This window comes from Chiloscyllium punctatum, chromosome 30 (assembly GCF_047496795.1).
Source record: "Chiloscyllium punctatum isolate Juve2018m chromosome 30, sChiPun1.3, whole genome shotgun sequence".
NCBI lineage: Eukaryota > Metazoa > Chordata > Chondrichthyes > Orectolobiformes > Hemiscylliidae > Chiloscyllium > Chiloscyllium punctatum.
The window spans coordinates 32,629,157-32,644,279 of record NC_092768.1 but is presented as its reverse complement, the minus strand read 5'-3'; the positions used below and the strand labels follow the sequence as shown (position 1 = coordinate 32,644,279).

Here is a 15,123-nt window from a genome sequence, read left to right as displayed (position 1 = left end):
TTATGAACCCTCTCCAGCTTAATAATATCCTTGCTATATAACTGGGCAACCAGAACTGGACACAATACCCCTGAACAAGTGTCACCAACGTCCTATACAACCTCGGTTAAAGTACCAACATCGAATCAGATTTGTTCCAATGTGTGTTTGATTGGCCGCAGTCACTAGTTTTTCTTTTTAACTTTGTTCAGCTCAGTTCCTCATTTCTTTGAACTTCCTTGTCTATTTATTTTGATCTGTCATGGTACTTGGTTTTACCTGAGATGCTAACTAGAAAATTGTCCGACTGACTGGTGTCTGACTGAAGCTAAAGCCAGGTCAGGCCACTGGTGTTTTGAAATTCCAAGAACATATTTTTACTGAAAATATCAGTTGCAACAAGTTCCTGGAATCACCTATCAGGCAGAATGTTATCTGTGCCCGATACAACATTTTTAGCTCATATCAACAGCTAAATTGAATTTCTGTACCTTTTTATCATCCGCGTGAAACCATTGTGAGATCTACTTGACTGCAGCTCTGAAGAATGCCCTGTCAAACTTTTCTAAACAGGCCTGGCATTTGGAGGATTGAGGCACAATTTGAGGATTCACCAATGTCCAAGGAATCCGCACGATTTGAGGTCAAGGAATTCGGTAACCATCTTTAACACTTGTATAGTGAGGGAGAAAATATAATGATTTACCTTCAATTGTTCCTGACTGTCTTTTAATGCTCATTTGAATTATCTCAGGATCTTGGTCTAGAGGCGAGTTTATAAAATATTCTTAATGTCCATGGTTGATAAAGTTAGAGAGGAGAATAATTTCAAATCGGACTGGTATCCTGCTGATATCCTTGAATAGGGCTAAGTTCAAATGTTGCTACTCAATGTGTAAAAAACTCATAGATAATGCTTATACAGTTGTTATAAAATGTATCACCTCGCCCCTATATATCCATCCAAAGTGAAGTAAATGGAAATATAGATCTGGAGAGATATGTGTAATTCACTACTGTTCATTTTCCAACCACCACAAAAGCAAAAATGAATCCAAGCGATTTATACCCATCCGGCCAATCGACCAGGCAATTTTTATTTCTATCTAAGTCTTCGGAACATGACATTGTTGGGTAACACTATCTAATACACGTTGTTCCAATCAGCATTTGTCTGCTTGTTTCTTTGCCTTTCTATTCATCCATCCATACATCTACTTATCTTTCTGTCTGTCTATCTGTATCTGTTTGCTCACTTGTCTAGCTCTGTATACAATGCTACTTTAAAGAAATTTGTGCATGCATGATATGGAAAGTCGATAGTATTGCATAAAGCCATTGGATTCTAAACATCCATTGTGGATGTGTTAATGCATTGCATGGGCAACCTTAGGCAAAATCTGTAGTATGTAATATCCTTCAGAAAAGCAAGGGAAACCCAGAGAGGTGTTAACCAGTGACAGATCCAATCTCATCTGTATTTGATTTTTTTTTTGCCAAAGTTCAGACTATGTCCTGTCAGCTTACGGTTGATTTTCCAACTGAGAAAGAGAAACAAGTTGCAGACTTTCATTCATAAAATAATAACCTGCTGCAATACAAATTTTGTATTCTCTCTTAAGTACCCATGCTACAAATGTTTTGGAATTATATTTGACTTCAATATATTTTAAAGTCCTCCCCAGTTTCAAAGTCGAGATTGAGTGCCAGGAAAACTATTACCTCATAACAAAGGACGAATTCAAGTGCAAACTTTCGGCAGAGTGAGTACAATATCGTTATCTCATACAACACTCTTTATGCAACCCTCCATTTCTGTCTGTTTTTCTGCTTGCATTGCTTCGGGAAATGAAAATTGAGGCAGCTTCTGCAATCAGTGACCAGTTCTGAACTCATGTACCTCAGACAGACAAGGGTTCAAAGTAGGACTCATTCGGTTTTATTTGAGAGTTGTCATAGTCAGAGTCACAGAGATAAATTCCCTAATCAGAGTCATCCAGATTAAAATGTATAAAAAGACTGGCAGTTCTTTGTCAATCAGTATGAATGGGTGCAATCACATTGGGAAAGCATCTCGCAAGGAGATTGTAGTTCCAGACTAAACAGCATCTGGTGCAGGAGAAATTGTTATGAAGGGACAATATTTTAGCAATTTGCTAATTTAGCGACCTTAATAAAATAAACATAGAATTTAAAGGCAAGGTTATATAGTATTTCGATAAGGTGTCTGAGAATAGGGCATATAAGCCTAGACTGAAGAATTCTCTTATGGGTGAAAATATCATGGTTTGGAGATGCCAGTGTTGGACTGGGGTGGACAAAGTTAAAAATCACAGAACACCAGGTTATAGTCCAACAGGTTTATTTGGAAGCACCAGCTTTCGGAGCACTGCTCCTTCATCAGGTAGTTGAAGGAGCAGCGCTTCGAAAGCTAGTGCTTTCAAATAAACCTGTTAGACTATAACCTGGTGTTGTGTGATTTTTAACATTGAAAAGATAATGACAACCCAGATGCATGCATTTCAAAGTACTGATATAAATCATGTTGCGATTTCCCCTTGAATTGGTATTCTTGAGCATTGTCCTGATCCACACAAGACGGACATCCTTGACAAAATGCATCTTATTTCAGCAATACCATTTCTCACTTTTTGGCATCGGAAGTGTTGATTTCGTATACCTTTGGATTGCCCTGCACTATTCCAAATGTTTACAGGCAGCATCTGGTTTCTTTGGAATAATGTTGTCACACTTTGCCCAATTTTTATTTTAATGAAAAGCTACACATTCGGAAAACCTGTGGAAGGAATGGCTTATGTGAGATTCGGGACGGTTGATGAAACAGACAAGACTGAATATCTTCGGGGACTGGAACAAACAGAACAGGTGAGATTGCCCTTACCTTCAGAAACAAAATGTTGCTGATAAGCAGTCAGAACGACATGAAAGAGAGTATTATTTTCCTCAGTTTGGAATGCCCGTGTCATGAAGCAACAATATTTTAGCAAGTTGTTGATTTAGTGACCTTCATAAGTGAACATCATTGTTATAATTCAAAGGCAAGGTGATATAATGTCACAATAAGGCATCTGAGAATAGGGTGCATAAGTCTACACAGAGAGATCTTCTTATGAGTGGAATACACAGCCTGACCTCCCAGACACATGCATTTCTAGCCACTGATATGAATCACGTTGTGAAATTTCAGATTCAGAGCATATCTGCAGTCCAACATAACTAATAATAAAGAGTTAGACTTCAATGGTAGATGTTGATCACAAGCAGGGAGAAGTCTTTGATACTAATGTGAAAAACAAACTGGCTGCCTGCTTTAAACACCATCTGATTTCCATTGACTTCAAAGCAGCAGGAGATCAGGCTGGTGTTCCATCTTTGTTCTCAATGTTCTACAGCTGCTCATGGCTTCCTACACGTGAGCTGATGAGACTGAAGTTCACCCTCGGGCTATTTTACGAGTAATCGTGCAGTTCCTATGAACTTGTGTCGTAGATACTGGCAGGTTTGTGGACAATTTGTCTAACCAAGCTAGACATTTCAGGACAATCCATTTCAACAAGGTCTCCAATTTGTTTTAATCGCAGTTAGAGTTGGCCTATGCAGTTGGAATCTGAATATTAAGATCGAGTCATCGAGAGATACAGCATAGAAACAGACCCTTCAGTGCAACCTGTCCATACCGACCACATATCCGAAATTAATCTAGTCCCATTTGCCAGCACTTGGCCCATATCTCTCTAAACCCTCACTATTCATGTACCCATCTAGATGCCTTTTAAATGATATAATTGTACCAGACTCTACCGTTTCCTCTGGCAGGCCATACTATACATGCATCACTCTCTGCATGAAAAAGCTGCTCCTTAAACCGTTCCCCTCTCAAGTTCATCCTATGCCCTCTAGTTTTAGAATCCCCTAGCCTGGGGACAAGACCTTTATTATTCACCATACCCATGCCCTTCATGGAGTCATACAACATGGAAACAGACGCTTCGGTCCAACCACTCCATGCTGAACAGAATCCCAAACTGAACTAGTCCCTCCTGCCTGCTCCTGGCCCATAGTCCTCCAAATCTTTCCTATTCCTTATGTCATTGTAATTGTGTATGCATCTACCACTCCCCCAGGACGGCCATTCTACATATGAACCACCCTTTGTGTAAAATAAATTGTCCCTCATGTATTTTTTAAAAAACGTCTCCGTCCTCTCACCTTAAAAATGTGCCCCCTATGATTTTATAAACCTCTACAAGGTTATCCCTCAGCCTCAGACACTCCAGAGAAAATAGATTGGATTACCTACAGTTTGGAAACAGGCTCTTCAGCCCAACCAGTCCACACCGACCCTCCGAAGAGTAACCCACCTAGACCCATCTTCCTGTGACTAATGCACCTAACACTATGGGGCAATTTAGCATAGCCAATTAAGCTGACCTGCACATCTTTGGACTGTGGGAGGAAACCAGAACACCCGGAGGAAACCCACACAGACACGGGGAGAATGTGCAAACTCCACACAGACACAGTCGCCCGAGGCTGGAATTGAACCTGGGACCCTGGTGCTGTGAGCCACAGCCTCTCTCTACAGTTCAAACCCTCCAACTCTGGCGACATCCTTGTCCATCTTTTCTGCACTCTTTCAAGTTTCACAACATTTTTGCTACAGCAGGGAGACCAGAATTTAACACGATAATTCAGGAGTAAATTCTAGGAAACAAACCTCGAGGTAGGAGAAAGCACGGAGATAGAAAACAATAAAGCACCAAATTACACTTGGACGATATCGATGTATATTCATTCTCATCTCTAGGTCAAGCATGGAGAAGCAGAGATTTCCCTAACGACTGCAGATCTCCTGGAAAGAATCAAACCTTTGCAAATGAAGGATCTTGTGGGTCACAATATGTATTTGGCGGTCACTGTTTTTGAAACATCCAGTAAGTGTCTCTTTCCAACTTTGACCCTCCTTTACAAGTTATTCCCCTGATGACCTTGGGAGAACCACCCCTAGGCCAGATGCAGCTGAGTTGAATGGTGCAATGCTTGCTTTGGATTTTAGGCATCGCATACTGAAATGGAACTTGCCTTCACCCGATATTTCAAGATCAGAGTGGTGCTGGAAAAGCACAGCCGGTCAGGCAGCATCCGAGGAGCAGGAAAATCGATGTTTTGGGCAAAAGCCCTTCATCGAGCATGAGGCTGGGAGCCTTGGGAGTGGAGAGATAAATGGGAGGGGGAGAGGGCTGGGGAGAAGGTAGCTGATATTTTCCTAATTAGCCTGCTCAAAGGTGTAATTGCACATCTCCAGGGAAGGTTAGACTCAAATTCCAGCCTCTTGGTTCAGAGTTAGGGTTACTATCACTGTGGACCAAATGATTGCAATCTTAGAACTTGCAGGAAAAATGCAATTTTCTTGAAATCATTACCCACAACGTAATATTCAGGTCACAAGAAACAAAGCAATTACACTGTTAGCATTGTGTTACCTCGTTATCAAATAATTGTCTTCATTACTTTATGTCATATTCTAAGGGGGAAATGGCTGTGTCCTCAAGCCCTGGCAACCAATGTCACCATGAGTGTGTGTGCATTTAACTCATATCCTATATATAGGTATAAAGGCAGTCTAATTGGACTGCCAAGTTGACTTGATCAATTAAGGTTGATGCAGCCACAGCCTCTGATAAAAGTTATCAATTGAACAGATTGGACAATGGATATGAGGGTATAGTGGTAGGAGTAATTCAGAGACCTGGACTACTCTTTCAAAACCTTAAGGTTTGGGAGTAGGAATAGGCCACTGATCTATCAAGTCTTCTTCACTAGTCAATGGCTGATCTCTTAACCATCTGCTCCATCTTCCCCCCTTTTCCCCCGCCATAACCCCTGATCTCTTATTGATTAAAAATATGTCCATCTCTGGCTCACTTGTTGTCTCTCTCTGGAGACATAGGAGTCGAGCCACACTACAGGCATTTGGTCAAATCTAGTTCATAAATCAGGACGATATGTCTCGGATGAGTAAGTAATATCAACTGTATTTGGATAAGCCCAGTACAATGCTGAACAAAACAATGGACACTCACTGGGCATCTTATCAATTTTGGTCAGAATTAAATGTCACAAGGTACGTAGTTCAAATCAGATGAAACAAATCATATCTGACTGAAGGAAACAGGGTCCAGTCAATAAATGAGCTGTAATTGCGAAGCCTTGCATTCCATTAGTTACAACCTATTATCCAAAAATTAACCAGTTACTCCTACTTTCCATTTTATTCCCAATTCATGCAAAATACAATGCATCCAATCCCAGAAGACCTAAATGCAACAACTCTTGTGTGGTGCCTCATTGAATGCCTTTTAGAAGCTCCAATATATTACATTCACTGTTTCCCCTGAACTACTTTGCTAGCTACACTGTCACAAAAACTCCACGCTTTGTCGAACACAATTTGCTTTCGTTAAGTTGCTTGCCTCCGTGTAGTGATTGGGACCAGGTGGATCTTACTGACTATGGGATCCTGGATTGCAGTTATTTACCTGGGTGAATCAGGGAGCCCTGGCTGACCAGTATAAACACAGGGGTAAAAAGAAAGAAAGACAAAAAATAAGCAGGTTAAAATATATATATATATATATATATATATATAATAAATAAGGAATGCAGAGAGTCTCCTGATTTCAAGGACTAACTCAATCTTGCTGGCCACAGCCAGTATACTGTGCACATGTAAATAAAGAGTGTTTTGGTGATGGGATACTGGCCCGTGTGGAGTGATTTCGACCTGCATGACGATATTATGATTTACCATATGCCTATGGTCCATTGAGGAGCTGGGCTTGCAATATTAGTAACATGACCTGTCATTAAATTCCACCTGGTTCATTAAGGCAATGCTTATCTTTTCTGACCTACATGCCCACAGCAATGGGTTAACTCCTATCCCTCTGAAATGCTCCTAACAAGCACCCAGTTCAGGGACAAATAAGGGTGGACAACAAATGCTCCCTTTGTCAGCGACTCTTGTGGTGGAAACAAGAGCAGCAGGAAAAGGATTGCAAATGGAAATGAAAGAAAACTTCATCAAAAACTTGAATTCAAACAGAAGGTGGTGGAGGCAGATGTAATAGCAACATTTAAGAGGCATCTTAACAGATAAATGTAGATCATGGAGTAGAGGGATATGGACAGTATGGAGGCAGATGCTTTTTAGTTCAGAAAGGCATTATCTGTTGGTGGGTCAAAGGACCTGTTCCTGTGCTGTATTATATGTTGTTAAATAATAAACAAACACAAGTGAAAGCTCTTTCTATTTTCTGACAGGTGGAGAAATGGAAGAAGTCGAAATCAAAAACATCAAGTTTGTTTCCTCGCCGTATGCAATCGATTTATCAAAGACCAGCGGTTACTTTGTCCCAAAAGTTCCATTCACTGTGTTGGTATGTACAGCCACAGTGGCTCTGTACAGAGTGTCTGATATAGTGCAGACCTACATGGGTATATCCAAAGCAAGGACAGAAATTACTGGGAAAACTCAGCAAAATCTGGCAGCATGTGGAGAGAAGGCAAAGTTAATGTCTTGGGCCTAGTGACCCATCTGCAGAGCTGCTAGCAACTAGGACAAGGTGATATATATGCTGAAGGCAACGTGAGGTGGGTGGGGGAAGGAGTGAGGGGATAGGCAGTGATGCAGCCCAGAGAGAGAGAGAGAGAGAGAGAGAAAAAGAGAACAATAGTTAGGAAAAGAGATGGATGCTAGTACCTGTGAAAAACAAGAACATACCAAGGAAAGGAGATGGCCTAGTGGTATAATCACTGGACTGTTATTCTAGAGACCCAGGCAATGTTCGAGGGATGTGATTTTGAATCCCAAGATGGTAGAATTTGAATGCAATAAAAATCTGGAATTGAGAGTCTGATAATGAACAATTGTTGGGAAGCAGAGGAGGGGGACAAACCCTTCTATTTCAATAATGCATTTTACAGAGGGAAATCCTATGGAAATCCTACCTGGTCTCGCCTGCTTGTAACTCCAGACCCACAGCAATGTGGTTTACTGGGTGGATAACAAATGCTGTCCTAGCCAGTAGTGCCCAGATCCCAGGAATTTAGGGAAAACAAGCTGGTAACACGTTTTAAAATACTTCTGGTCCCTATTATCAGTAATTCACTCTCACCAGCCTGTTATAATCCATCCCTTTGTCTGCTCAACAGCTGTTGTCTGTCTGGGTTCCATCTCCACCCAATTCCCCCACCCTCCTTCCTCCGTTATTTCCGCACCCAGCCTTCTTCAATCTGACTGAAGGTGTGATGCCTGCCAGTTAAGTGGCTGAGGGCTCCCTCCTGTTCTGCAGTCTGGGAGAAAGCTTTGTGTGCGAGGGTGGTGGGGACAGGATTTGAACAAGGAACTAATTCCCAGCTTAATTAGTGTTAAATAAAGCTTATCCAGAAATGCTCTTGTGTTCAGCAATGTGCGTTCTTGTCCACTGCACATACCCCATTACCTCAGGTACCATTAACGCTGACTTTTCCACCAGAAATGTCATTGTCATCAATCTGTCAGCAATTTGGTCAAAATCCCAGCTGTCCATATGGCCTTGCTTCAATCCTCCCACAGTAATAATTACAGCAGGAAATCTGGATCCATCGCGTTATCAGGGTACATTTTTACATCTGCTTTAACAAAAAGTTAAATGATGAAGTAAGATACTTTACAACACCATTGTAGGGAAGGCAACACTTGCAGGTTCCATAAAAGGGGTTGATGGTAGTCCAGCAATGATGGGCAAAGTACTTAGCTGGTGATCATTTAATGAGGTTGAAACCCAGTGAGATAAATCAATAGACGATATAAATGGTACCTCAGGAAATGATATACCAGGCCAGAAAGCAATTGCAGATAAAGGCATTGAGTGAGAATTCCAAGTCTCGCCTACAAACTGAAAGGAGTTGGAGAGGCGAGACGTAAAGCCAAGAATAGAGCCAGGGAAAACTGGAAGCAAAAAAAAAAGAAAAAGGCCATTTATGGAGGGTTGTTTCGTTTGTGAACTACACCGAAATTGATGGACATGGACAGTGAAGGAGATTATCTAGGATCACAAAGAAGTCTTAATCAACTGGGTCAATGGGCTGGGGAGTGGCAGAATGAGTTAAATTTGCATAAGTGCGAGGTATTGCATTTTGGTAAAACAAAAAGGGGCAGGATTTAATAGGACCCTGGGTAGAGTTGTAGAACAGAGAGACCTAGGGGTTCAGGTACATAATTCTTTGAAGTTTGTGTCATGGGTAGACAGGGTGTTTAAGACATTTAGCACACTTGCCTTCATTGCTCAGACCTTTGAGTACAGGAGAAGGGACGCCATGTTGAGGTTGTGCAGGACATTGGTGTGTTCTCTTCTGGAGTACTGTGTCCAGTTCTTGTCACCATGTTACAGGAAGGATATTATTAAGCTAGAGACATTCAGGAAAGATTTACCAGGATGATCCTAGGAATGGAGGGTTTGAGTTATATGGAGAGATTGGGTCGGCTGGGACTTTTTCACTGGACCGTAGGAGGTTGAGAGGTGACCTAATAGAAGTTTATAAAGTTATGGCAGATATAGATAAAGTTAATGGGAGTTATGTTTTCCCTAGGATGGGGGATTTCAAGGCTAGGAAGCACATTTTTAAGGTGAGAGGAGAAAGGTTTTAAAAGGACATGAGGGGCAACTCTTTTACAGAGTTCGTGTATGGCATGAACTGCCAGAGGAAGTGATGAATGCAAGTACAGTTACAACATTTAAAAGACATTTGGACAAATAATTGGATAAACATGAATAAGAAATGTTTGGAAGGATATGGGCCAAATGCAGGCAGGTGGGGATGGTTTAGTGTGGGGACATGAAGGCTGGACCGAAGGGTTTGTTTCTGTGCTGTATGATTCTACGTCTCTTCCTGAATAGCTGTCCTTTTCACTTTCAGGCACAGGTAACATATCCTGATGGGTCTCCTGCCTCAGGCATACCTGTGAAATTGGAAGGAACACAGCCGCAAAATACAGAGGAGAATGGCCAGGTCATGCTAGTAATGCAGTCTCCTGCGGATACTGACACCTTTGAAATTAAGGTGAGAACAGACAATTTGCAAAATTGTGATCTTTAAGAATTCATGCATCAACTTGTTGCAAGTATCAGTGCGCCTTTGGGAAAAGTCGTTAACTTGGGAGTAATATCTTGAAAAATCTAGAACAGAATCCAGAGTATCAAATGAGCAAATTGCATTGAGTAGGAAAATTTTTTTCCTTCTTGATCAAATCACTGAAAAGTACTCGTTGCTCATTTCATCATAAAGTCATGTCTGTACATCTGATTAGACAAAAGGAAGTAAGGTCAGCATTAGTCACTTAATAAGGAAAGGCGGGGTAACCTGTGACTGCCTTGTCCTGCCAGGTGACAGCTGGGAACGGTGCAGAAATAACAGAAGCAAAGAAAACTGTGAGAATCTACCAATCCAACAGCAAGAGCTACCTCCACGTCAACGTGCCGCATGACGTATTAGATCCAGGTAGCTCATTCTCTGCAGATCTAGCAGCGGTCACTTCAATAGGTAGTGGAAATGTCAAGTATTACTACTACATGGTGAGTACGTTACTGTATCACAATTGATCCTGAACTCTGTTCACATGCAGATATACACTCAATTTGGGTCCATCTTTCTTTTTCTGGGACAAGCCACCGCAGATAATATTGGCAATGATGCAAGAATGAGGAGCAGGTAGAGGCCATTCCACACTTGGAAAACATGGATCTGCAGCTAGTGAAGTGGCAGCTGCTCGAATGATGGCCTCAACTCAACTTAATAGAGCCATACAGCATGAGCCACTCACCAAGCTGATCAGGTTTCCCAAACTGCACTAGTCCTATTTGCCTGCATTTGGCCCAAATCCCTCTAAACCTTTCCTACTCATGTACCTATCCAAATGTCCTTTAAATGCTGTAGTTGTACCAGCCTCTACCATTTCCTCAGTCAGCTCGTTCCAAACATGCACCACCCTCTGTGTGAAAAAGTTGCCCCGCAGATCCCTTTTAAATCTCGCCTCTCTCACCTTTGACCTATACCCTGTAGTTTTGGACTCCCCTACCCCGGGGAAAAGACCTTAGATAGTCACCTTATCGATATCCTTCGTGATTTTATAAAACTCTGTACGGTCATCCTTCAGCCTCTGATGCTCCAGGGAAAAATGTCCCAGTGTATCCAACCTCTCCTTATACCTCAAACCCTTCCAGTCCGATCAACATCCTTGCAATTTTTTTTTCTGTAACCTTTCTAATTTAACAATATCCTTCCCATAAGAGGGTGACCAGAATGTCTTGCACAGCTATAATATGACATCCCAACTCCTGTACTCAATGCTCTGACCGTTAAAGGCAATCAGGAGCCTTCTTCACTATCCTATCTACCTGTGTACTTGCAACACCTGCAGGTACCTGTAGGTGTTTGTTCAACATCAGGGAAGGTCTTGGTTCGCTGTCTAGTCCCCATTGCCCTGGATTCCCTTCTCGATTAAACATCAAACTTAGCCTTAAATATCCTGAATGATCCTGCCTTCACTGCTCTCAGGGAAAGTGAATTCCACAGATCACTGACTTAAGAAATAAAATACATCTTCTCTACCTCAGTCTTAAATGGCAAATGCCTCATGTTTAAACTATCACCTAGTTTTACAGGGAAACATCTTTTCAACACTAAACTTTAATATGTATGTTTCAGTTAAATCATGCCTTATTGCTATAAATTCCAATCAATACAGGCTTAATCTCCACTTATAAGACAAGCATCTTCTTTGAGCTGCTTCCAATAGAATTTTACCCCTTCTTTATGTGGAGTGGAAACTGTACACATTACTTCAATTACAATCTAAATAAGATTCCATGCAGTTGCATTCTGCTCTCCTGACAGAAGATCACGATGCTCCATTTGCCTTTCTAAATGTTTATTGCACCCACGTTTTAGGATTTGTGTACGAGGACATTATCATGACAATCAGGCCTATAGACAATAAACGGTTGGCCAGTATAGCTGGTATTGACTCATTTTACAATGTCATTGCCCTTCATGATAACCGCAGCTGGTATGGGAAGTGAACCCACACGGTTGGCATCACTCAGGATCGCAACCCAGCCCTCCATTCAACCAATCCCCCTCCTACACCTGGTGGACAAACCTCAAAATTACTCCAAAGCACCAAGTTTTGTCAGGGCACGCAAAGCTGGAGCACAAATTCCACATTAAAGCACCCAATTCTGTCAGTGGGGCATGTTTTGGGGCACATCTAAGTCCTAGAGCCACACACATGTAAGCGTGACAATTCAGCCTGGTTCGTGTCCCCGGTTATATTAAAGCAGGGATACGTCAACAGGCCAATCCGAATATCTCCCATCTATGCAGACAGCTGCAAATGTACACATCTACATGCACACAGCTATCTAAAGGACACACATAGCATACATGCACCTACACATGCAGGAGTATAAAAATACACTTGGAGACACGTGCACACCTACACCCTTAAATGTACTCATATTCCAAAACATTCTGTGAGATTGTTGCTTATGTGAGTACAGTCTGCTGTTCTTGCTCCTGACAGATCATTAGCAAAGGCACCATCCTTAAAATGGATAGAATTCAGAAAACGGAATTCACAAAACTTACCTTCCCACTGAGTACCACCATGGTTCCCGCGTTCCGGCTGGTCATCTACTATTACATCAATGTCGGTGGCAAAACAGAGAGGGTGGCAAATTCTGCCTGGATCGATGTTAAGGATGTCTGTGAAGGCAAGGTATGGTTTTACTGATGTGATTTCAGAACATTATGACACTGAGCTTTAACCTGAAATATAGGAACAGTCTGCCTGGGAGAAATGAGTTGCTCTGCAACTTTCTGTAAATCAAAAATGGCCGACTATGTCTATGATGTCCATTCACCTGCACTTGGTGCATAGTCTGTTGTACTGTGGCATTTTAAGTGCTCATCCAGCTGCTTCTTAAATGTTGAGAGACTACTTTCCTCCACTACTCTCTCAGGCAGCACTTTCCATATTTGTACCACCATCTGGGGTGATGTAATTATTTGTCATATGGTCTCTAAACCAGTTCCCCCTCACCTTTGACTTGTGCCCTCTGGCCTTAGATCCCCATCATGGGGAAGAGATTCTCATGATTCCTCTGTCTGTGCCTCATAATTCTTCAGGTCGCAACCTTCAGCCTCCTCTGCTCCAAGGAAAGCAAACGCAACCTGTCCGGTCTCTCCTTATAACTGAGATGTCTCATCCCAGGCAACATTCTGATTGGTGGAGAGGTGTAGGTGTGTGTGTGTGTAGGTGTGTGTGTGTATAGGTGTGTGTGTGTGTGTATAGGTGTGTGTGTGTGTGTGTGTGTGTGTGTGTGTGTATAGGTGTGTGTGTGTGTATCGGTGTGTGTGTATAGGGGTGTTTTCAGTAAGTTCACCAGGCAATATTCTGGTTAATCTCCTCTGTATCCTCTCTGGTACAATCATCTCCTTCCAACAGTATGGTGACCAGGACTGTATACAATAATCCACTTGTGGTCTAACCAACCTTTTATACAGTTGAAACCTGCTGAGTTTCTCTGGTTTTGTGTATTTCAGATCTCCAAACATTCACATTTCTTTTTTTCCACACTGTTGATTCTTATGCATGTCCCCTTTTGGTGTACAAGGACGCACTTTCATAGCATTTAAGGTGTTGTGTTGAGAATTTGGATATTGGTGATCAGTGATCACAGTCAGTCACTATATACTCCAAAAACTAGCGTCATTCACCATTGACTCTGGGTCCCACTTTCACGTTTGCTCCAGATTACAATAAAAAGTATGACCAAGGAGTATTATAACCCGGGTGGAAAAGCTAACCTGTTTGTCGAGACTGAAGACAACGGAAACGTGTACCTTGCCATTGTTGACACCGCGATCTACATCCTCAACAACAAGAACAAGCTTACAGCAAAGAAAGTAAGTGGTTAAATGCATGGAGCTTTGGGAGGACCTAATGTTTTGATCTGTAAAATGCATCAATTTACAATAACCTCTCCCTAGTTAAAGGGAAAACTGTTACTGGCCATTTCACACCATGATTTTGCCCAAAATATGTTCCCTTCCTTCTCAGGGAGAGCTTATAATGCAGGTTGGGCACAACAAGGAATCCCTCAATGTTTAGTTAGAATAACTAATCGTTATTTACTTAGAGTACATGGTCACAAAAAAGTTGTATGTTTCAATCTCAATGAAATGTGTATGCTCAGAGACTTTTCCGATAACATGCGCTTCATGTGCCACCCACACAATGGTCCTGCCAGGACTGGATGCAGTTTAAAATGGGCTCTTGTGGTGTGGTGGTAGTGTCCCAACCTCTGGATGAAGGGGCCCCAAGTTCAAATTCCACCTGCTCCAGAGGTGTGTAATAACATCTCTAAACAAGATGACTGGAAAATATCTAAAACTCTGCAGTGACCAGCCATTGAAGAAACTGTACTCATTACCAACCTGAGGAAAGGTTTGGAGCATACATTGAGTACTACCAGGAGTTATGCTACCTCTACTCTAACATGACTTTGAATTGGGGATTATCTACAGGCTGCTGGCAAGGAAAAAAAGAATAACGTTTTTAAAAATGCACTGCAAGTGAAATAAAGGTTAGGATGTCATATATGGGATTATGGAAAATACGGAAGCAAATGATAAGGACTAATACAAGAACAAGAGAAAACCATCAGTCACTCAAGCCTGTTCAACCAGACAATGAGATCACAACTGATCTGTGGGCTAACTTCATAACACACTTGAACAATTTTAAAAATCAAGATTTGATTCCATTTGATGCAGAATGAATTAGCTTGTATGTTTTTTTTTTCTGATGAGTGAAGTTATTCATAATTACATATACAAGAGGTAGGAAGGAGAATAGACCCAATGGCCTGGTCTACAAGTCAGAAGAGTTTTGATCAGATTCACACTTCGGATCCACTTCCCATCCACTCCCTAGATCCCTTCAATCACTGATGTACTGCAAATGCATTTATCTAAGTCTTAAATACACCCAAAGATGTAGCACTTGCAACACTCTGG

The 15,123-nt window shown here is 41.7% G+C and overlaps 1 protein-coding gene across 1 annotated transcript in view; it reads left to right on the top strand.

Annotated features, from left to right (window-relative positions):
- LOC140455398 (complement C4-B-like) overlaps positions 1-15,123 on the top strand; it is a 130,260-nt gene that overhangs the window by 19,938 nt on the left and 95,199 nt on the right. The window contains exons 6-14 of the mRNA XM_072550206.1: positions 553-635; positions 1,655-1,742; positions 2,760-2,865; positions 4,808-4,934; positions 7,324-7,439; positions 9,961-10,104; positions 10,428-10,616; positions 12,626-12,820; positions 13,858-14,010. Coding sequence (XP_072406307.1) covers positions 553-635; positions 1,655-1,742; positions 2,760-2,865; positions 4,808-4,934; positions 7,324-7,439; positions 9,961-10,104; positions 10,428-10,616; positions 12,626-12,820; positions 13,858-14,010 — 1,201 coding nt within the window. The remainder of the gene's footprint in view (positions 1-552; positions 636-1,654; positions 1,743-2,759; positions 2,866-4,807; positions 4,935-7,323; positions 7,440-9,960; positions 10,105-10,427; positions 10,617-12,625; positions 12,821-13,857; positions 14,011-15,123) is intronic.